This window comes from Sphaerodactylus townsendi, linkage group LG07 (genome assembly GCF_021028975.2).
Source record: "Sphaerodactylus townsendi isolate TG3544 linkage group LG07, MPM_Stown_v2.3, whole genome shotgun sequence".
In the NCBI taxonomy this organism is placed as follows: Eukaryota; Metazoa; Chordata; class Lepidosauria; order Squamata; family Sphaerodactylidae; genus Sphaerodactylus; species Sphaerodactylus townsendi.
In genome coordinates, this window is record NC_059431.1 from 125,001,900 (window position 1) to 125,023,150 (window position 21,251).

A 21,251-nucleotide genomic window follows, 5' to 3' on the forward strand; every position below is an offset into this window, starting at 1 on the left:
CCCCACCCCCCCCCCCCCCCACCCCCCCCCCCCCCCACCCCCCCCCCCCCCCACCCCCCCCCCCCCCCACCCCCCCCCCCCCCCACCCCCCCCCCCCCCCACCCCCCCCCCCCCCCACCCCCCCCCCCCCCCACCCCCCCCCCCCCCCACCCCCCCCCCCCCCCACCCCCCCCCCCCCCCACCCCCCCCCCCCCCCACCCCCCCCCCCCCCCACCCCCCCCCCCCCCCACCCCCCCCCCCCCCCACCCCCCCCCCCCCCCACCCCCCCCCCCCCCCACCCCCCCCCCCCCCCACCCCCCCCCCCCCCCACCCCCCCCCCCCCCCACCCCCCCCCCCCCCCACCCCCCCCCCCCCCCACCCCCCCCCCCCCCCACCCCCCCCCCCCCCCACCCCCCCCCCCCCCCACCCCCCCCCCCCCCCACCCCCCCCCCCCCCCACCCCCCCCCCCCCCCACCCCCCCCCCCCCCCACCCCCCCCCCCCCCCACCCCCCCCCCCCCCCACCCCCCCCCCCCCCCACCCCCCCCCCCCCCCACCCCCCCCCCCCCCCACCCCCCCCCCCCCCCACCCCCCCCCCCCCCCACCCCCCCCCCCCCCCACCCCCCCCCCCCCCCACCCCCCCCCCCCCCCACCCCCCCCCCCCCCCACCCCCCCCCCCCCCCACCCCCCCCCCCCCCCACCCCCCCCCCCCCCCACCCCCCCCCCCCCCCACCCCCCCCCCCCCCCACCCCCCCCCCCCCCCACCCCCCCCCCCCCCCACCCCCCCCCCCCCCCACCCCCCCCCCCCCCCACCCCCCCCCCCCCCCACCCCCCCCCCCCCCCACCCCCCCCCCCCCCCACCCCCCCCCCCCCCCACCCCCCCCCCCCCCCACCCCCCCCCCCCCCCACCCCCCCCCCCCCCCACCCCCCCCCCCCCCCACCCCCCCCCCCCCCCACCCCCCCCCCCCCCCACCCCCCCCCCCCCCCACCCCCCCCCCCCCCCACCCCCCCCCCCCCCCACCCCCCCCCCCCCCCACCCCCCCCCCCCCCCACCCCCCCCCCCCCCCACCCCCCCCCCCCCCCACCCCCCCCCCCCCCCACCCCCCCCCCCCCCCACCCCCCCCCCCCCCCACCCCCCCCCCCCCCCACCCCCCCCCCCCCCCACCCCCCCCCCCCCCCACCCCCCCCCCCCCCCACCCCCCCCCCCCCCCACCCCCCCCCCCCCCCACCCCCCCCCCCCCCCACCCCCCCCCCCCCCCACCCCCCCCCCCCCCCACCCCCCCCCCCCCCCACCCCCCCCCCCCCCCACCCCCCCCCCCCCCCACCCCCCCCCCCCCCCACCCCCCCCCCCCCCCACCCCCCCCCCCCCCCACCCCCCCCCCCCCCCACCCCCCCCCCCCCCCACCCCCCCCCCCCCCCACCCCCCCCCCCCCCCACCCCCCCCCCCCCCCACCCCCCCCCCCCCCCACCCCCCCCCCCCCCCACCCCCCCCCCCCCCCACCCCCCCCCCCCCCCACCCCCCCCCCCCCCCACCCCCCCCCCCCCCCACCCCCCCCCCCCCCCACCCCCCCCCCCCCCCACCCCCCCCCCCCCCCACCCCCCCCCCCCCCCACCCCCCCCCCCCCCCACCCCCCCCCCCCCCCACCCCCCCCCCCCCCCACCCCCCCCCCCCCCCACCCCCCCCCCCCCCCACCCCCCCCCCCCCCCACCCCCCCCCCCCCCCACCCCCCCCCCCCCCCACCCCCCCCCCCCCCCACCCCCCCCCCCCCCCACCCCCCCCCCCCCCCACCCCCCCCCCCCCCCACCCCCCCCCCCCCCCACCCCCCCCCCCCCCCACCCCCCCCCCCCCCCACCCCCCCCCCCCCCCACCCCCCCCCCCCCCCACCCCCCCCCCCCCCCACCCCCCCCCCCCCCCACCCCCCCCCCCCCCCACCCCCCCCCCCCCCCACCCCCCCCCCCCCCCACCCCCCCCCCCCCCCACCCCCCCCCCCCCCCACCCCCCCCCCCCCCCACCCCCCCCCCCCCCCACCCCCCCCCCCCCCCACCCCCCCCCCCCCCCACCCCCCCCCCCCCCCACCCCCCCCCCCCCCCACCCCCCCCCCCCCCCACCCCCCCCCCCCCCCACCCCCCCCCCCCCCCACCCCCCCCCCCCCCCACCCCCCCCCCCCCCCACCCCCCCCCCCCCCCACCCCCCCCCCCCCCCACCCCCCCCCCCCCCCACCCCCCCCCCCCCCCACCCCCCCCCCCCCCCACCCCCCCCCCCCCCCACCCCCCCCCCCCCCCACCCCCCCCCCCCCCCACCCCCCCCCCCCCCCACCCCCCCCCCCCCCCACCCCCCCCCCCCCCCACCCCCCCCCCCCCCCACCCCCCCCCCCCCCCACCCCCCCCCCCCCCCACCCCCCCCCCCCCCCACCCCCCCCCCCCCCCACCCCCCCCCCCCCCCACCCCCCCCCCCCCCCACCCCCCCCCCCCCCCACCCCCCCCCCCCCCCACCCCCCCCCCCCCCCACCCCCCCCCCCCCCCACCCCCCCCCCCCCCCACCCCCCCCCCCCCCCACCCCCCCCCCCCCCCACCCCCCCCCCCCCCCACCCCCCCCCCCCCCCACCCCCCCCCCCCCCCACCCCCCCCCCCCCCCACCCCCCCCCCCCCCCACCCCCCCCCCCCCCCACCCCCCCCCCCCCCCACCCCCCCCCCCCCCCACCCCCCCCCCCCCCCACCCCCCCCCCCCCCCACCCCCCCCCCCCCCCACCCCCCCCCCCCCCCACCCCCCCCCCCCCCCACCCCCCCCCCCCCCCACCCCCCCCCCCCCCCACCCCCCCCCCCCCCCACCCCCCCCCCCCCCCACCCCCCCCCCCCCCCACCCCCCCCCCCCCCCACCCCCCCCCCCCCCCACCCCCCCCCCCCCCCACCCCCCCCCCCCCCCACCCCCCCCCCCCCCCACCCCCCCCCCCCCCCACCCCCCCCCCCCCCCACCCCCCCCCCCCCCCACCCCCCCCCCCCCCCACCCCCCCCCCCCCCCACCCCCCCCCCCCCCCACCCCCCCCCCCCCCCACCCCCCCCCCCCCCCACCCCCCCCCCCCCCCACCCCCCCCCCCCCCCACCCCCCCCCCCCCCCACCCCCCCCCCCCCCCACCCCCCCCCCCCCCCACCCCCCCCCCCCCCCACCCCCCCCCCCCCCCACCCCCCCCCCCCCCCACCCCCCCCCCCCCCCACCCCCCCCCCCCCCCACCCCCCCCCCCCCCCACCCCCCCCCCCCCCCACCCCCCCCCCCCCCCACCCCCCCCCCCCCCCACCCCCCCCCCCCCCCACCCCCCCCCCCCCCCACCCCCCCCCCCCCCCACCCCCCCCCCCCCCCACCCCCCCCCCCCCCCACCCCCCCCCCCCCCCACCCCCCCCCCCCCCCACCCCCCCCCCCCCCCACCCCCCCCCCCCCCCACCCCCCCCCCCCCCCACCCCCCCCCCCCCCCACCCCCCCCCCCCCCCACCCCCCCCCCCCCCCACCCCCCCCCCCCCCCACCCCCCCCCCCCCCCACCCCCCCCCCCCCCCACCCCCCCCCCCCCCCACCCCCCCCCCCCCCCACCCCCCCCCCCCCCCACCCCCCCCCCCCCCCACCCCCCCCCCCCCCCACCCCCCCCCCCCCCCACCCCCCCCCCCCCCCACCCCCCCCCCCCCCCACCCCCCCCCCCCCCCACCCCCCCCCCCCCCCACCCCCCCCCCCCCCCACCCCCCCCCCCCCCCACCCCCCCCCCCCCCCACCCCCCCCCCCCCCCACCCCCCCCCCCCCCCACCCCCCCCCCCCCCCACCCCCCCCCCCCCCCACCCCCCCCCCCCCCCACCCCCCCCCCCCCCCACCCCCCCCCCCCCCCACCCCCCCCCCCCCCCACCCCCCCCCCCCCCCACCCCCCCCCCCCCCCACCCCCCCCCCCCCCCACCCCCCCCCCCCCCCACCCCCCCCCCCCCCCACCCCCCCCCCCCCCCACCCCCCCCCCCCCCCACCCCCCCCCCCCCCCACCCCCCCCCCCCCCCACCCCCCCCCCCCCCCACCCCCCCCCCCCCCCACCCCCCCCCCCCCCCACCCCCCCCCCCCCCCACCCCCCCCCCCCCCCACCCCCCCCCCCCCCCACCCCCCCCCCCCCCCACCCCCCCCCCCCCCCACCCCCCCCCCCCCCCACCCCCCCCCCCCCCCACCCCCCCCCCCCCCCACCCCCCCCCCCCCCCACCCCCCCCCCCCCCCACCCCCCCCCCCCCCCACCCCCCCCCCCCCCCACCCCCCCCCCCCCCCACCCCCCCCCCCCCCCACCCCCCCCCCCCCCCACCCCCCCCCCCCCCCACCCCCCCCCCCCCCCACCCCCCCCCCCCCCCACCCCCCCCCCCCCCCACCCCCCCCCCCCCCCACCCCCCCCCCCCCCCACCCCCCCCCCCCCCCACCCCCCCCCCCCCCCACCCCCCCCCCCCCCCACCCCCCCCCCCCCCCACCCCCCCCCCCCCCCACCCCCCCCCCCCCCCACCCCCCCCCCCCCCCACCCCCCCCCCCCCCCACCCCCCCCCCCCCCCACCCCCCCCCCCCCCCACCCCCCCCCCCCCCCACCCCCCCCCCCCCCCACCCCCCCCCCCCCCCACCCCCCCCCCCCCCCACCCCCCCCCCCCCCCACCCCCCCCCCCCCCCACCCCCCCCCCCCCCCACCCCCCCCCCCCCCCACCCCCCCCCCCCCCCACCCCCCCCCCCCCCCACCCCCCCCCCCCCCCACCCCCCCCCCCCCCCACCCCCCCCCCCCCCCACCCCCCCCCCCCCCCACCCCCCCCCCCCCCCACCCCCCCCCCCCCCCACCCCCCCCCCCCCCCACCCCCCCCCCCCCCCACCCCCCCCCCCCCCCACCCCCCCCCCCCCCCACCCCCCCCCCCCCCCACCCCCCCCCCCCCCCACCCCCCCCCCCCCCCACCCCCCCCCCCCCCCACCCCCCCCCCCCCCCACCCCCCCCCCCCCCCACCCCCCCCCCCCCCCACCCCCCCCCCCCCCCACCCCCCCCCCCCCCCACCCCCCCCCCCCCCCACCCCCCCCCCCCCCCACCCCCCCCCCCCCCCACCCCCCCCCCCCCCCACCCCCCCCCCCCCCCACCCCCCCCCCCCCCCACCCCCCCCCCCCCCCACCCCCCCCCCCCCCCACCCCCCCCCCCCCCCACCCCCCCCCCCCCCCACCCCCCCCCCCCCCCACCCCCCCCCCCCCCCACCCCCCCCCCCCCCCACCCCCCCCCCCCCCCACCCCCCCCCCCCCCCACCCCCCCCCCCCCCCACCCCCCCCCCCCCCCACCCCCCCCCCCCCCCACCCCCCCCCCCCCCCACCCCCCCCCCCCCCCACCCCCCCCCCCCCCCACCCCCCCCCCCCCCCACCCCCCCCCCCCCCCACCCCCCCCCCCCCCCACCCCCCCCCCCCCCCACCCCCCCCCCCCCCCACCCCCCCCCCCCCCCACCCCCCCCCCCCCCCACCCCCCCCCCCCCCCACCCCCCCCCCCCCCCACCCCCCCCCCCCCCCACCCCCCCCCCCCCCCACCCCCCCCCCCCCCCACCCCCCCCCCCCCCCACCCCCCCCCCCCCCCACCCCCCCCCACCCCAACCCCCCCCCCCCCCCACCCCCCTCCCCTACACCCCACCCCCCCCCCCCCCCCCCCCCCCCCCCCCACCCTTCCCTCCCCCCCCACCCCCCCGCCCCCGCACGCGCCCCCCCCCCCACACCCGCCACCCACCACCCGCCCCCCGGCCCCCACCCCCCCCACCCCCCACCCCCAAGGGCCACGAATTTGACACCTATGATCTAAAAGAACAGTCATCATGCCTGGCGAGCATTCAACCATCTTTAACACTTACAGGAGAGGAGGATCAAAGCCTTCTCTAGGCATCTTTCTTCGAACTCCCCTGCCATCCCCGCTGCACAGTTTTTCTTGGAAAGTGTTTTAGGGTGGGAGGGTACCCAGAAGGGGAGGGAACTTCTGTCTTACCCTAACAACCACCCTTGGAACCGTGACAATCCAGCCTTCAGCGCAGCAGCTGCAAGACCGTTCCAAGGCGCAGCTATTCAAAGGAGGAGATGGGAAAACGGCAAACCAAAAGAGGCTGGCTCAATAGGACTCTTGTGCCCGTCCCAGCGATGCCCAGTTCACACGGGAAAAACAGCAATGCCCAAGAAGGCGGCGTGGGGTGGAGTGAGCGATGCAGGGAACTCGACCAACATAGCTTAGCTCAGAGCAGGAAGGCGGAGTGTGCCAAACAGCCGATTTCTGGACTACCCTGCCTGCACATCTCCGCTTCTGAACCTATTTCAAATGCAGTCTTGAGACATATAATGCCGGGGGAAATTTCTTTCAAAATGCCAGTCCACGCCTTGCAGCTGTGGGGGGTTGAGTCAACGGCTTGCTCTCTACCCTCTACCTCTGCTGGACCATGCTTTCTGCCCTAGAAAAGGCAACCCTGATTCTAACCCAGTGGTCTTACCAGGGGGCAGCTGAAAAGACCAACAACACCCATTCCAACGTGAGCTTTTGTGTTGAAAAAGAAGAGGAGTTGGGATGTATCTTTCTCTCCTGTAAAGAGTCTCCAGGTGTCTTACACATCCCTTTTTCCTTCCATTCCTCACAACAGACACCTTGTGAGGCAGGTGGGGCTGAGGGAGGTTGGAGAGAATGGTGACTGGGCCAAGACCACCCAGCAGGCTTCATGTGGAGAAGGAAAGGAAACACAGCCAGTTCATCAGATAAGAGTCCGCCAATCATGTGGAGGATCAAACCTGGTTCTCCAGACTAGAGTCCACCTGCTCTTAACCATTACACCTTGCCGACTCTGATGAAGAACTCACTTCTCCTGGTGTTTGTTAGAGGGAAATCACATAGGTTACATACGAACATCAGAAAGAGCCGGCTGGATCAGACCAGAGTCCATCTAGTCCAGCTCTCTGCTACTCACAGTGGCCCACCAGGTGCCTTTGGGAGCTCACATGCAGGATGTGAAAACAATGGCCTTCTGCTGCTGCTGCTGCTCCCGAGCACCTGGTCTGCTAAGGCATTTGCAATCTCAGATCAAGGAGGATCAAGATTGGTAGCCATAGATCGACTTCTCCTCCATAAATCTGTCCAAGCCCCTTTTAAAGCTATCCAGGTTAGTGGCCATCACCACCTCCTGTGGCAGCATATTCCAAACCCCAATCACACGTTGCGTGAAGAAGTGTTTCCTTTTATTAGTCCAATACATGACGATCTCTTCCAAGTAATGGTTGTCCTGGGAGGGCCTGTATTTGGGAGGGAGAGAACTGATGCTGATGACCCTTCAGGACGGAAGTCCCGGGTTCAAGCTTTTCCATCTCCACTTAAAGGAACATGGGAAGCACAGCCGGGATAGACCTCAGAGAGTTGCTGCCAGTCTGAGTAGAAGAAGAGGAAGAGGAAGAGGAAGAGGAAGAGGAGGAGGGAGAAGAAGAAGAAGAGTTTGGATTTATATCCCCCCTTTCTCTCCTGCAGGAGACTCAAGGGGCCTTACGATCTCCTTGCCCTTCCCCCCTCACAACAAACACCCTGTGAGGTAGGTGGGGCTGAGGGAGCTCCGAGAAGCTGTGACTAGCCCAAGGTCACCCAGCTGGCGTGTGTGGGAGTGCACAGGCTAATCTGAATTCCCCAGATAAGCCTCCACAGCTCAGGCAGCAGAGCTGGGAATCAAACCCGGTTCCTCCAGATTAGATACACGAGCTCTTAACCTCCTACACCACTGCATAGAAGAAGAAGAGGAAGAGGAGTTTGGATTTATATCCCCCCTTTCTCTCCTGTAGGAGACTCAAAGAGACTCACAATCTCCTTGCCCTTCCCCCCTCCCAACAAACACCCTGTGAGGTAGGTGGGGCTGAGAGAGCTCCGAGAAGCTGTGACTAGCCCAAGGTCACCCAGCTGGCGTGTGTGGGAGTGTACAGGCTAATCTGAATTCCCCAGAAAAGCCTCCACAGCTCAGGCGGCAGAGCTGAAAATCAAACCCGGTTCCTCCAGATCAGAGTGCACCTGCTCTTAGCCACTACGTCCACTGCTACAGAGTAGACAATGTCAGGTTAGACAAACAAATGCTCATATGGCCACTTTGTTTTAGACTTGATCTTCAGTTTCGGGAGGGTCTGTGGCTGGGAGAAGTGTTCTCTCTGTGATACACCTCTGAAGCTGCCGGCCACAGATGCAGGCGAAACTAGGAACAAGATCCACCAGACCACGGCCACGACAAGTCTGAAATTGTATCCACTAAGAGGGAATGAACTAATTTTCAGCTAAGCAACTGAGCTACAGCATCTACTTAACTTGTATTAACTCCATAACTTACCTGTTTCAGTTTTCCTGTTATATTTTTACCTTGCCAAACCTTTATTGTTCTTATAAATAAACTAGCGGGGCCCTGCCACGCGTTGCTGTGGCAACTGTCCTTCTCATCACAGGCCGCAACTCACACAGATGTCCATGCAGGTCCAGTGATCCCCAGCATAGCCTTTTGGGGTGGTCAAATGGAATCCCTCTTTCCCTTTTCAATTCACATTGTTATATGGTGCTGTCTTGTTTTTTTAGTATAAGGTAACCCTTTCCATTCCACAACGGAACTGTCCAGAGTGCGAATCCCGCTGCCCATGAGGCTGGTTGACACGCACAGTCCTGGCTTGGGTAAGGCAGAACTGGGGCAAGCAGGCTATCCCAGTCAGGCAGCAGAGGCAGGGTGGTGAGGCACTCAGATCGAGGCCAGCTCCCTGGGTTCATAAAGGGCCACGTGCAAAAGAAGCGGAGCTAGCAGTGTTGGTTCGCCCCCACCCCGTGGATTTTCTTAGAAGAAAAAGGCAAACTCCAGCTCGCTTTTAGTAAAAGAGAGCTGTGGCAAATATGGGTGAGGAAGTGGGTAAGTGGTGGTTGGATGTGAGGGAGGGCAGAGTGAGGTGTGTGAGGATGAGCTGGATGTGTGTTGCGTGGTAGCAGTGGGTGAGGCACAGAGAGTGAAAGTTACCTGCGTGTGAGCGGGGGGGGGGGAACCCCACCTGACGTCTCACACGGCAAAGTGTGTAGGTGTTTCACTTCCGCTAGTATTACCTACCAGTATTACCTGTTTACTGTTTCCACTGCGCATCTCTGCCCATCTGCGTGAACCTTCTAAGCCCTCAGGCCACAGACAGACAGGCTGCACGAACATTCTAAGGGTGACAGTTGAACACAGCCAGCTTCATGGCCTGGTACGCCAGGAAAAAGACGTTTTACCTGGCTCAGGTATGGGCTTTTGGCAATTTGAAGGTCCAATTACCTGACTGCAACAGGGAGGGACGTCATGTGAAAATTTGGGGGTGATCCGTCCGGCTGTTTCGGCGTTAGGGCAAGACCAACAAATGAATGGGTAGCTTTTTATATATATAGATACTACTTTTAGCAGTTTATATTCTAAAGAACCCAAGTTTCTGGTGCCATCATTGTATGTTTCTGACTTTGTTAATTAGATTGGGGGGAAAAAACATCCCCTAGTCCTCTGTCCAGACTGATCGGAAGGCTGTCCCTTTTTCTGGCGGTTTATCATAAAAGGTGGGGAGAAAATATTTGCACTCTCATATTATGATTATCAGGGAGTGGCTGCACAGTGAGCCCTGAAAGTGACCATTAGAAATTCTGGAGGGGAAAGTTTCCTCAGGGTACTTGAGGGCAGAAGGGAAAACAATTGCACACCCCAAACAAGCAGCAAATCTTTTGTCTGCTGGCATCCCAATGACACTACTTCCTGCTATGTGCTTTGAACGTTGGAATTCACGTTTCGCAAAAAGGTAAGATTCAGCCTAAAGAATCCGTTCTCTTTGCATGAAAAATGCCCAAAGGTTCCTCTGTTGGCATACCTCCAGATTGATGGAAATTGTGAATATGAATGCCCATCAAGTACCTTCAAGATTTCTAACTGGCACTTAGATAATGACTCTATTGAACAGGTTAAGTTCTTCAAATATTTGGGAATCAATTTCCATCACAAATCTAGTTGGGTCAAACATAGGGAAACTGTTGTCAAGAGCTGTCAAATCACCTCTGCTGCCATTGAAAGGTTTTCTTTACTAAAGGTGGCAGATTTATTCCGGCTGCTCTAAGGGTATTTAATGCCAAGGTGTCCCAACAACTTCTCTATGGGGTTTCCCTATGGATCGAAGCCTGGGATATATCCTTGGAGCGAATACAATCTAAATTTTTATATAAGCTTTTTGGGGTCCCCCATTGCGTACCCTACGCCGCCCTCTGCCTCGAGGCAGGATTACACCTCTTGGAAACAAAAGCATGGTGGGCCACCTTTAAATTTTGGATTCAGTTATGTTTCCTTAACAACCCTAACAGTCTCATTTATTGCACCCTCCATGAACTTCAATCTTCTACCTGGTGGGCTCATATCAAATCAAAGATTTCCTCCCTGGGTCTTTCTTGGGACCAGCTCCTTATGCTTTCTCCTAGCGAGTTGTATCAAGGTACGGCTATTCGATCAGGAACACCAACATCTAGTTAGTAAAGCAAGGAGCTTGTTCTCTCCCCTCCATTTTAACATCATGGACGGGAAGAGCGAGAACCAACATATTTCCACTAACCTTTTCCCCAGAGAGATTCACGGTACCTTCACAGCAAAAGCGTACCTGTGAATACTGTCAAACCTCTGAGAAGTCATTGGAGCACATTTTATTAGTTTGTCCAAAGTTTAACGATTTTAGACCAAACCTGTTTTTAGGGGATCCCTTACTGGTCCATCCAAGCCTTTTTAATCTTAAATTGAACTATCTTCTGAATACAGAGAATCCCAAGCAACTGGACATAGTGGCCAAATTCTTGCTCACTATTACGAAATAATTTCCTGGTCTCCTCTTTCGCTCTGATGTATGCATTTTTGAAACAGGAGTACCTGTTTTATCTTGTAAAACTGTATTTGGATTACTTAGCTCTGCTATGTTTTAATGCCTAATAAAGGTCTTTGAACTTGAACTTGAACTTGAATGCCCATCAAACTGAGCTGGCTCATGGCAAATCAGGACATTAGAAACAGCCTTTTCGAAGCATGGGAATTACTAGCCAAGGTCTAGATTACTAGACTATCTCTGAGAAAGTCTCTCTCCATCTCCCAAAAGATTTTTAAAGATAAATATCCAAATGAAACCCGAGGCTTATCTGTTGGGACTTATGGATAGATCTCTGGAAAGAAAGCATGGAACTTTGTTTTTATATATGACAGTAGCAGCAAGAATATTATAGGCGCAGAAATGGAAAACTCCAGCTATACCTACAATTGTTAGAGTTGGCAGAGATGGACAAGTTAACTTTGCTCCTCAAAGAAAAGAACTTGATTACGTTTATGGACAGTTGGAAACCCAGGATAGAGCACTCAGACAAAACAGAAACCAATAAATTGATAACCGGCAGTTCTGAAGATTAAGGAATGTTAAAATAGGAACCAACAGAGAGAAGTAAGACTTTTTATGAGTAATGTGACTAAAAATTTAATTTTATATTGATATGTAGTGACCAAATGCTAAAAATTGTTTTTAGGGGTTAAGGGTTAAATAGTAAATAATAGTGTAAAAGAAACTGGGAGTCACTATGGAACAAGTACTTCACAATTTGGTGAATGTTTATCTCTGTCTGTGTGTTTTGAATTTTGTGAAGACTTTGAGATACAAAGAAAAAATTGTCAGATAAGAGAAATTATCTTGCTCCCTGCGGCCCTGGGATTCCTTAAGAGCTTCCAGGCACTTTTCCAATTTGGGCCCATAAATCTTAAGTATGGATGGACTGATCTACGGAACTGTACACAAGAGCCAAAATAAGCAAGTACAAAGTGATGCAAATTAGGACGGAATAACACTCCCTCACATTTATATTGATGGAATATCAACCAGGAGCAGCTCTTGAAAGTGGAAATAACACCTCAGCTGAGGCAGCAATGAAAGGAGGTTAGGGAAAGGATTGGGGAAAAAATACAGACTAGAATACCAGGAATCCATTACACAACTGTAAAGTTCTGACTGTCTCCTTTGAAACATGACTACTGTACAGCCGAGAAATAAGCGCTGGGGGGGAAGGGGGGGGCGTAGAGAACTGACGTTAGAGATGGGGTGAAACATCTTCACTACAAGGAATGACTAGGCCATTTGGGATGTTCCTCACTGCGCTTTTCGATTCCAGTGAGATATGGAAACGAGGACAGAGAAGCGGGGAAGGAATCAAGTGTGTTTGGAATCTGTCTGTGTCCAGGGGAGTGCTTGAATTCTGACCCCAGGGCACGATGCGGATGATTTTGAGGTTAGCAAATCTGAGGCCCCTTCCGGCACACGCAAAATAATGCGTTTTCAAACCACTTTCACAACTGTTTGCAAGTGGATTTTGCCATTCCGCACAGCTTCAAAGAGCACTGAAAGCAGTTTGAAAGTGCATTATTATGCATGTGTGGAATGAGCCTGAGCCAGTCATAACTATACCTCCCTGAATGGAGTAGTAAGAGAGCAGCCCATAACCCACCCAGAGCACCTTGAAGGAAGTGCAGGGCAAAAGAATGCCCCGGAATTATCTCCGCACCTGCAGGACCGCTCCTGCCCAAGGACAAAGTTGGAGGGGGCTCAGAATTGCAAAGCCCAACTCACTGGGGTGCTGCAGACAAAAAGGCGCTGACTTTGGTTCCCAAACAAAACTGTAAGCAGACGGGGGAAACCAGGGGACACATTCACCGCCCTGCCCAACCCTTCCATTCTGGAAGCAGAAGAACATTTCGGTGCACGTCGGGCGCTTCTGATTGCTCTTCTGCCGGCCACAATCGAGAAGGGCAATCAGAGAAATGGCACGGCCAATCCAAGAGGATCTCGCCTTGTTTGCTTTCCTCGGCAGTAGCTGTTGTCAGAATTTACCACCAGAACTGCAAACAAGGGAGAAGCGACACAAAAACAAGAGCCCCCACAGCGTGACAGCGTCGCTCCTACACTGGCAACACAAGTTGGTAATTTTTCTCCTGCGTGTGTAAATAAATCCCGAGCAGCTGTGACTGTGGCAACGTCTTCCAGAGCTTACATTAGTCAGCAAAAGGGGGTGGAGGGGAGAAAAAATAGCAGAGCAACAAGGAGAGGAAAGGCAGGGGTCGCACACTGGCAGAGAGAGAAAGCAGTCAGGGCGGGGTGTGTCTTGTGTGTGGATAACTAGAAAAGTCTCAGACAGGTAGGCAGGCCAGTCTCCCAGAGATTGCAGTGATCTGCATTTCTTAAAAGGGCATCATTGCATCATCCACTCCGGCACTGGGCCACCAGCACCATTTAATGTACAGCTTTCCCCAAGAAAGTGAAAATGCAGTTTGTGGTTCCCACTAATGGAGCAATGCCATATATCAGTGGTGGAGAACCTATGGCTCGGGTGCCAGAGGTGGCACTCAGAGCCCCCTCTGTGGGCACGCGCAAACAGAGTGCCCCCCCACACACACATCTAGGCTGGCCTGGGCTACTGGGCTCGATGATTAGCATTAAACCTAAGACCTAGTTTTGGGGAAGCAGTGTAGGCAACCCTGTTAAGCGCTGCTAAACCCCACTGATTTTCATGCGAAGAATTAAAGTGTGATCCTTTACCTGGGAGTAAGCTCGGTTGCTGGCAATGGGGCTTGTTTCTGAGTAAACCCTCCTAGGGTCGTGATTCACCCGTTGGTTGCACGGTTGCTTCAAAGCAGAGCCACCGACTACCACCAAGCTTACTCCTGAGTAACGCACGCCTCGGAGCCAACCGTTCTTTCTATACTAAAACTTCAGTATTCAGGTTGGCACTTTGCGATAAATAAGTGGGTTTTGGGTTGCAATCTGGGCACTCGGTCTCGAAAAGGTTCGCCATCCCTGCCACATATGAACTGACAACAACGATCCCTATCCCCCAAAGCAATCAGTTCTTGATCATCGTCCCCACACTGCTTGAGAAACAAATATTGACATAGCTGCCATCCACTTCAGGCTAACATGGCAAAGAAACCCAAGCAGGGCAGGATGAAACGACACTCATCCACAGCGGACCCGACGTCGGTCCTTTTACAAAGCAAAAAGTCCAAGGCTGAGTGGTAGAGAAGGCAGACAAGATGCTAAGACAGTGGTGGTGAACCTTTTCGAGACCGAGTGCCCAAACTGCACCCAAAACCCACTTATTTATTGCAAAGTGTCGACACGGCAATTTAACCTGAATACTGAGATTTTACTTTAGAAAAAAATGGTTGGCTCCAAGGCGTGCGTTACTCGGGAGTAAGCCTAGTGCTAGTTGGTGGCTTTGCTTTGAAGCAACCGTGCAACACTTCCAACGGGTGAATCACGACCCTAGGAGGGTTTACTCAGAAGCAAGCCCCATTGCCAGCAACCGAGCTTACTCCCAGGTAAAGGATTGCGCTTTAGTTCTTTGCATGAAAATCAGTGGGGTTTAACAGTGCTTAGCAGGTTTACCTACACTGCTTCCCCCAAACTAGGTCACTGTCATAGGGCATGGGGAATCCAGACCTTTTACCATTTTGACTGCCCCCCTCTGGATCTGTTCCAGCTTGTCAATATCCTTTTTGGATTGCAATGCCCAAAACTAGACACAGCATTCCAGGTGAGGTCCGGCCAATGCAGAATAGATCTAGACAACAACAACAAACTCCTTACAGAAAGCACCGAGGAAGTTTTGCAAAGTTATTAAGCATTAGATACAGAACAGATTAAGCTCCTGGTTTGTTGACAGATCTCACTCCACAATAAGTGAGCAACAGTGGTGTTTTGTTATATATAGCCTACAGGAACACCAGATGCTTAGTAATTTAAGAGCTCCGTGGAGAAATTACATGTACATGATTATTGCTGGATGTTCACCTTCCATGCTGCCTGCTGATTTAAGCTGAAAAACCCAGTTCCAAAGCTTTAATTCATCGTCCCATTTGGCCTCGGTGAGACTAAAAATCTACAGCCCCCTGTATCAACGACGACGTATCCATTACTCAAGACAAGTTAAGCAGATAGAAAGATCTTTATGGGGCCCCCCAACTGCATCCCATGGAGCTCTACTCGTCGCCTGAAGCCACGGCACTGATTTGATTCTCCACCTGGATTCTACATCGTTCACTACTGGTGGAAGAAAAAAAGAGTTTGTTTTTATATCCTACTTTTCTTTACCTTTAAGGAGCCTCAAAATGGCTAACAACTGCCTTCCCTTCCCCCCTTCCCACAACAGATCCCACGTGAGACAGATGGGGCTGAGAGAGTTCAGAGAGAACTGGGACTGGTCCAAGATCACCCAGAAGGCTGCATGTGGAGGAGAGGGGAACTGAACGTGGTTCTCCAGGTTAGTCCACCACTCTGCATGTGGAGAAGAGGGGGAGTCAAACCCTGACCTCCAAATTCGAGTCCTCCTCTCAAGTGGAGGACGGAGGAAATAAAACTGATTCCCCAGATCAGAGTCGCCCACTCATGTGGATGAGTAAGGAATCAAAAGCGGGTTCTCCAGATAAGACTCCATCACACATACAGAGGAGTGGGGAATCCAACCCGGTTCTCCAGATAAGACTCCACCACACATACAGAGGAGTGGGGAATCCAACCCGGTTCTCCAGATAAGACTCCACCACACATACAGAGGAGTGGGGAATCCAACCCGGTTCTCCAGATGAGAGTCCACCACTCTTCACCACTAAACCACACTGACTCTCAACCACACAGGGGGTGAGGGGATGACGCTGGAGGGGAACACAACGCAAGAGCATGAGGGGGATGGTACTCGGGTGGTAGTGAGGCTTGAGACGCAGCTTCCTTGTGTCCCTCCAGCGTGGTGTAGTGCTTAAGAGCAGGTGGATTCTAATAAGGAGAACTGGGTTTGATTCCCCACTCCTCCACCTGAGTGGCAGAAGCTTATCTGGTGAACCAGAAGTGTTTCTGCACTCCTACATTCCTGCTGGGTGACCTTGGGCTAGTCACAGTTCTCTCAGGACTCTCTCGGCCCCAACTGCCTCACAAGGTGTCTGTTGTGGGGAGAGGAAGGGAAAGGAGCTTGTAAGCCACCTTGAGTCTCCTTACAGGAAAGAAAAGTGAGGTATAAATCCAAACTCTTCTTCTTCAGGAGCTCCATCCCGTAAACTACACTGGTGGGCAGCCAAAGCTTTCTTCCACAGAAACACAACTCTGCTCCCCCCGCTCGCTCATTTCTCACACCAACATATCGGTCCCTTTGCTCACCCAAAAGGCCCCCCCCCCCCCCCCCAACGCTGGACTGAAATGAGCAAGACAGGGTGGACAAGTTTCTCTGGGACTTTGGAAAGAACACAACCCCCGGCTGCCGTTTTGAAGACTGAGTAAATAATGCCCCTTATTGTCACTCCCTTATTTTTCTCCTTCGTCGCTCAAAGTGAAAGCCATTCCCACGAATCTCGCATTTTAAAATAAAAAGCCTTCCACAACCCTTCCAGGTTGGCCATTTTCCCACTCTCTTGCATGATTGGGGGGCACAAAAGAAGAAACAAGCCTGCTCCAGGAAGTGAACCGTGGAAACGCTCACACCCAGGGCAAGCGGCGTTCCCAAGCCGGAGACAAAAGAATCTGAAAAGAGGGGGAATAGCAGCTTGCCTGGTTGTCAGCAGCTCAGAGCCAAAAAGCTCAGGGCTTTGCATCAGGGACTCTTGGATCTTCTGAATGACCCCTTTAAATGAATGCGTGGGAGGTGGGGACGAGTGGGGGACGCGGCTCTACATCAAGCGAGATGCCGCGTGCCAAATCCCTTGGTAGACAGCAAGGGGTGGGACAATAGCAGCTATCTCTGCACATGTCAGGATTAGCGTATAGATCAGTGATGGCGAACCTTTTCGAGACCGAGTGCCCATATTGCGACCCAAAACCCACTTATTTATCGCAAAGTGCCAACAGGGTAATTTAACCTGAATATTGAGGTTTTTGTTTAGAAAAAATGGTTGGCTCCGAGGCGTGCGTTATTCAGGAGTAAGCTTGGTGGTAGTCGGTGGCTTTGCTTTGAAGCAACCGTGCAACTCTTCCAACGGGTGAATCACGACCCTAGGAGGGTTTACTCAGAAGCATGCCCCATTGCCACAACCGAGCTTACTCCCAAGTAAAGGATTGCACTTTAGTTTAACAGTGCTTAACAGGGTTGCCTACACTGCTTCCCCAAAACTTGGTCTTAGGTTTAATGCTAATAATCGAGCCCAGTGGCCCAGGCCAGCCTAGATGTGTGGAGGGGGCACTCTGTTTGTGTGTGCCCACAGAGAGGGCTCGAGGGCCACCTCTGGCACCCGTGCCATAGGTTCGCCATCACTGGTATAGATACATCTTGTCTACAGCCCTGGACAAGCAGTTTCTCACACACTTGCCATGGGTGAGCCCACACTTCTGGCAGCAAACCCAGTCGTCCCCCCCAAATTGTATGTCGGCTAGTAAGGCGCAACACAGCAGCGCACTGGGGCACGCTTAACCCATCTCCAACCAGTCACTCTTGCTTTGCAAGCTGTCTTCCCAGCTGCTTCCCTTTGCCCCTACTTCACAGGCAAGGGTTGGCTAAAAAGAGAAGAAGAGTTTGGATTTATATCCCCCCTTTCTCTCCTGCAGGAGACTCAAAGGGGCTGACAATCTCCTTGCTCTTCCCCCCTCACAACAAACACCCTGTGAGGTGGGTGGGGCTGAGAGAGCTCCGAGAAGCTGTGACTAGCCCAAGGTCACCCAGCTGGCATGTGGGGGAGTGTACAGGCTAATCTGAATTCCCCAGATAAGCCTCCACAGCTCAGGCGGCAGAGCTGGGAATCAAACCCGGTTCCTCCAGATTAGATATACAAGCTCTTAACCTCCTACGCCACTGCTGCTCCATTAGTTTAGTTTGTTTTTTAGGTTAGTTTAGTTTGTTTTTTACACAGCACTTCCTCTTCCTGTAAGGAGTCTCAAGGTGGCTTACAAGATCCTTTCCCTTCCTGTCTCCACAACAGACACCTTGTGAGGCAGGTGGGGCTCAGAGAGTTCGGAGAGAACTGTGACTGGCCCAAGGGCACCCAACACGCTGCGTGTGGAGGAGCGGGGAGACAAACCCAGTTCACCAGATAAGAGTTTGCAGCTTATATGGAAGAGTGTGGAAACAAACCAGGTTCACTAGATCACAGTCTGCCACTCATGTGGAGGAGTGGGGAATCAAACCTGGTTCTTCAGATCAGAGTCCACTGCTCATATAGAGGAGTGGAGAATGGAACCAGGTTCTCCAGATTAGAGTCTTCTGGAGGAATGGGGAATCGAACCCAGTTCACTTGATTAGAACTCCAGCTCTTGCTCTCCAATATTCTTTGGGATTATCCCTCAGAAATCTAGCCCTGCTATATACCTGGAACATCTTGTTAATTACAATTGCAGATGGGTCATGACTAGAGCAAGGTGTAACTCTTTTCCGTCAGTACATCTTCAAGGTCGCTTCTCTAATATCCCACAAAATGAGCGTTACTGTCGTTTCTGTCCTAATACAACTGATTCACTTTCTCATATCCTGCTTCACTGTTCAAAATACAACAACATCAGATCTGATTTGAGAACTGTATTACCAACAGGATTTATGCTCCTTTCTGATAAGATAAAAATGGCTAAGCTTCTAAATAACTCTAATGATGAAATCTCTGAAGCTGTTGCTACATTTTTACTCTGTGTACTGCAAGTTGTGCAATAATGATCTTTTTATTGTATTTGGAATTCATGACACACTCCAGTTTTATGCCTAATAAAGGTTTTGGATTTGGATTTGGATTAGAACTCATCACTCATGTGGAGGAGTGGGGAATCAAACCTGGTTCTCCAGATCCGAGTGAACTGTTCTTAACCACTTGACTATGCCATGCTGCTCTTATGTCTATCTCTGAAACCCTGCTTAGGTTCCAAATCTCCACCCCATTCCATCCAAGCAGCCCAGTGGGCGATGACCTTGACACCGTACAGACGTGGCCTTCTCGTGGAAGGGATGGGGGTGGACATGCTTAATGATCCCTGCAGGTCCCAGGCCCGCCTTACTGTCAAAAGGGCTAGCTCAAGACCAAATTCTGAGCCCGTGAGACGCTGCACAAGGACCTCTGCCCAGAAGGGAAACGGCACTTGCTGGACCGGCCAGCGATACCCTTTGCAAGGAATCTTATTCCAAGGATTGGCCTCACGTGCATCCGCAAGGAAGCCATTCTCTGTGATAACTATGCAGGACTTTTGTGCTCCAAGAAAAACTCTCTGGGAATGACAAGTGCCAAGAATGAGCAGGGGGAGTTCCAACAGCTCTGGCACTTCGTTTGTGAGCTTCCAAAAGCATCGGGCAATTTGCTGTTGGGGGGCCTAGACGGATCTCGCTCTGGTTCAGCAAAGATGCTTCTGACAATCACTCCAGAACAGAATCATCAACTCAGAAATGACGAGAACGAAGAGCTGGGCACAAATCAAAGGAACGGCGCTGCTAATCTGGTCGCGAATGTTTCCCGCTGGTAATTTGGGGGATGGGAGGAAAAGACAGAAAAGGGACAGATAACAGAGCAGGCTTCTTGCCCTCAAGGGACAGCAGGCACCCCTCAGAAGAGACAAACGATCACAGAAGTCCTTCGATGCAAAGTCCAAAGCACAACATTGCTTCCGGTCCTTGCAGAATCTACCGACCATGCAACCAGAGGTGTGGCTCCAAGGGGACGTGGGGGTGCGCGACGCATGGGGCGTGCATCCCTGTGGGGGCATAGTGGGGGCGTGGTGGGATGGGGGCAGAGGATGCACCAGTGCCCCGGGCGCATCCCCCCCTTGCTACGTCTCTGCATGCAACGGCTCTTACCAATATTCGGGTGCTTTAATAGTCGGCAAATTCGAGCTTCGCGTTCCAGTTTCTGATGATCTGGGAGAAGAGAAGGAAGAAAAAATTAGTGGCCGCCCTCCATTCTGAAGGGGAAACAAGTCAAGAGATTAATAGACCACAAGTAGAAAGCAGAGGATGGTGAGGGCAGGCATCTGCATGTTCGTGGACTGCAATTCGTGCAGAACATGAAATTTTTCTCTCTTTCTCGCAATACTAGAACCAGGGGGCATCCATTGAAAATGCTGGGGGGAAGAATTAGGACTAATAAAAGGAAACACTTCTTCACGCAACGTGTGATTGGTGTTTGGAATATGCTGCCACAGGAGGTGGTGATGGCCACTCACCTGGATAGCTTTAAAAAGGGCTTGGACAGATTTATGGAGGAGAAGTTGGTCTATGGCCGTGGTGGCGAACCTTTGGCACTCCAGATGTTATGGACTACAATTCCCATCAGCCTCTGCCAGCATGGCCATTGGCCATGATGGCAGGGGCTGATGGGAATTGTAGTCCATAACATCTGGAGTGCCAAAGGTTCGCCACCACTGGTCTATGGCTACCAATCTTGATCCTCCTTGATCTGAGATTGCAAATGCCTTAACAGACCAGGTGATCGGGAGCAGCAGCCGCAGAAGGCCATTGCTTTCGCCTCCTGCAGGTGAGATCCCAAAGGAAGGCAACCTGTTTCTTTGGACAGTGAGCCCTATAAATGCCAGTCGAATGGAGAAGTGGCACAGCCACAGTTGCTGGTGGCGTGTGGTAGAAATATTTTACCGTAGGACTGCGTGGTCTACAGCGGCTCACAGCATGACTTTCAAGCTAGGAAGTCCCACCGTAAAACATTTGCTCTGCTATAGAAGCTGCTATGGAGCAGTAGTCAGAGAAGTATCTGGGAGATGCAGGTTCGAGCCCTCCTCTCCCTGAAAGGTTGCTGGGTAACCTTGGGTCAGGCACACACACACAGCCTTGTCTACCTTACAGGATTGTTGTGAGGACAAAGAAGAAGAGTTTGGATTTATATCCCCCCTTTCTCTCCTGCAGGAGGCTCAAAGGGGCTTACAATCTCCTTGCCCTTCCCCCCTCACAACAAACACCCTATGAGGTAGGTGGGGCTGAGAGAGCTCCGAGAAGCCGTGACTAGCCCAAGGTCACCCAGCTGGCGTGTGTGGGAGTGTACAGGCTAATCTGAATTCCCCAGATAAGCCTACACAACTCCGGTGGCAGAGCTGGGAATCAAACCCGGTTCCTCCAGTTTAGATACACGAACTCTTAACCTCCTACGCCACCGCTGCTCCTAGGCAGAAGATCCTTGATTTAACCCTTGACTTATCCAGTTGGATCTCTCCCTGAGGAGCTGGGAGAGCTGTGGAAAATCCACACAGAGTGGATTAGGCTATACTCTGTTCCACATAAAGATAATAGTAGGTTGGATATT

At 60.6% G+C, this 21,251-nt stretch overlaps 1 protein-coding gene across 1 annotated transcript in view; it reads right to left on the reverse strand.

The window, feature by feature from the left end:
* CAMK2G (calcium/calmodulin dependent protein kinase II gamma) overlaps nucleotides 1-19,862 on the reverse strand; it is a gene marked incomplete at its 5' end in the record, with an annotated part of 143,315 nt that extends 123,453 nt beyond the window's left edge. Inside the window, one exon of the mRNA XM_048504468.1 lies at nucleotides 19,799-19,862. Coding sequence (XP_048360425.1) covers nucleotides 19,799-19,862 — 64 coding nt within the window. The remainder of the gene's footprint in view (nucleotides 1-19,798) is intronic.
* Between the last annotated feature and the right edge of the window lie 1,389 nt (nucleotides 19,863-21,251).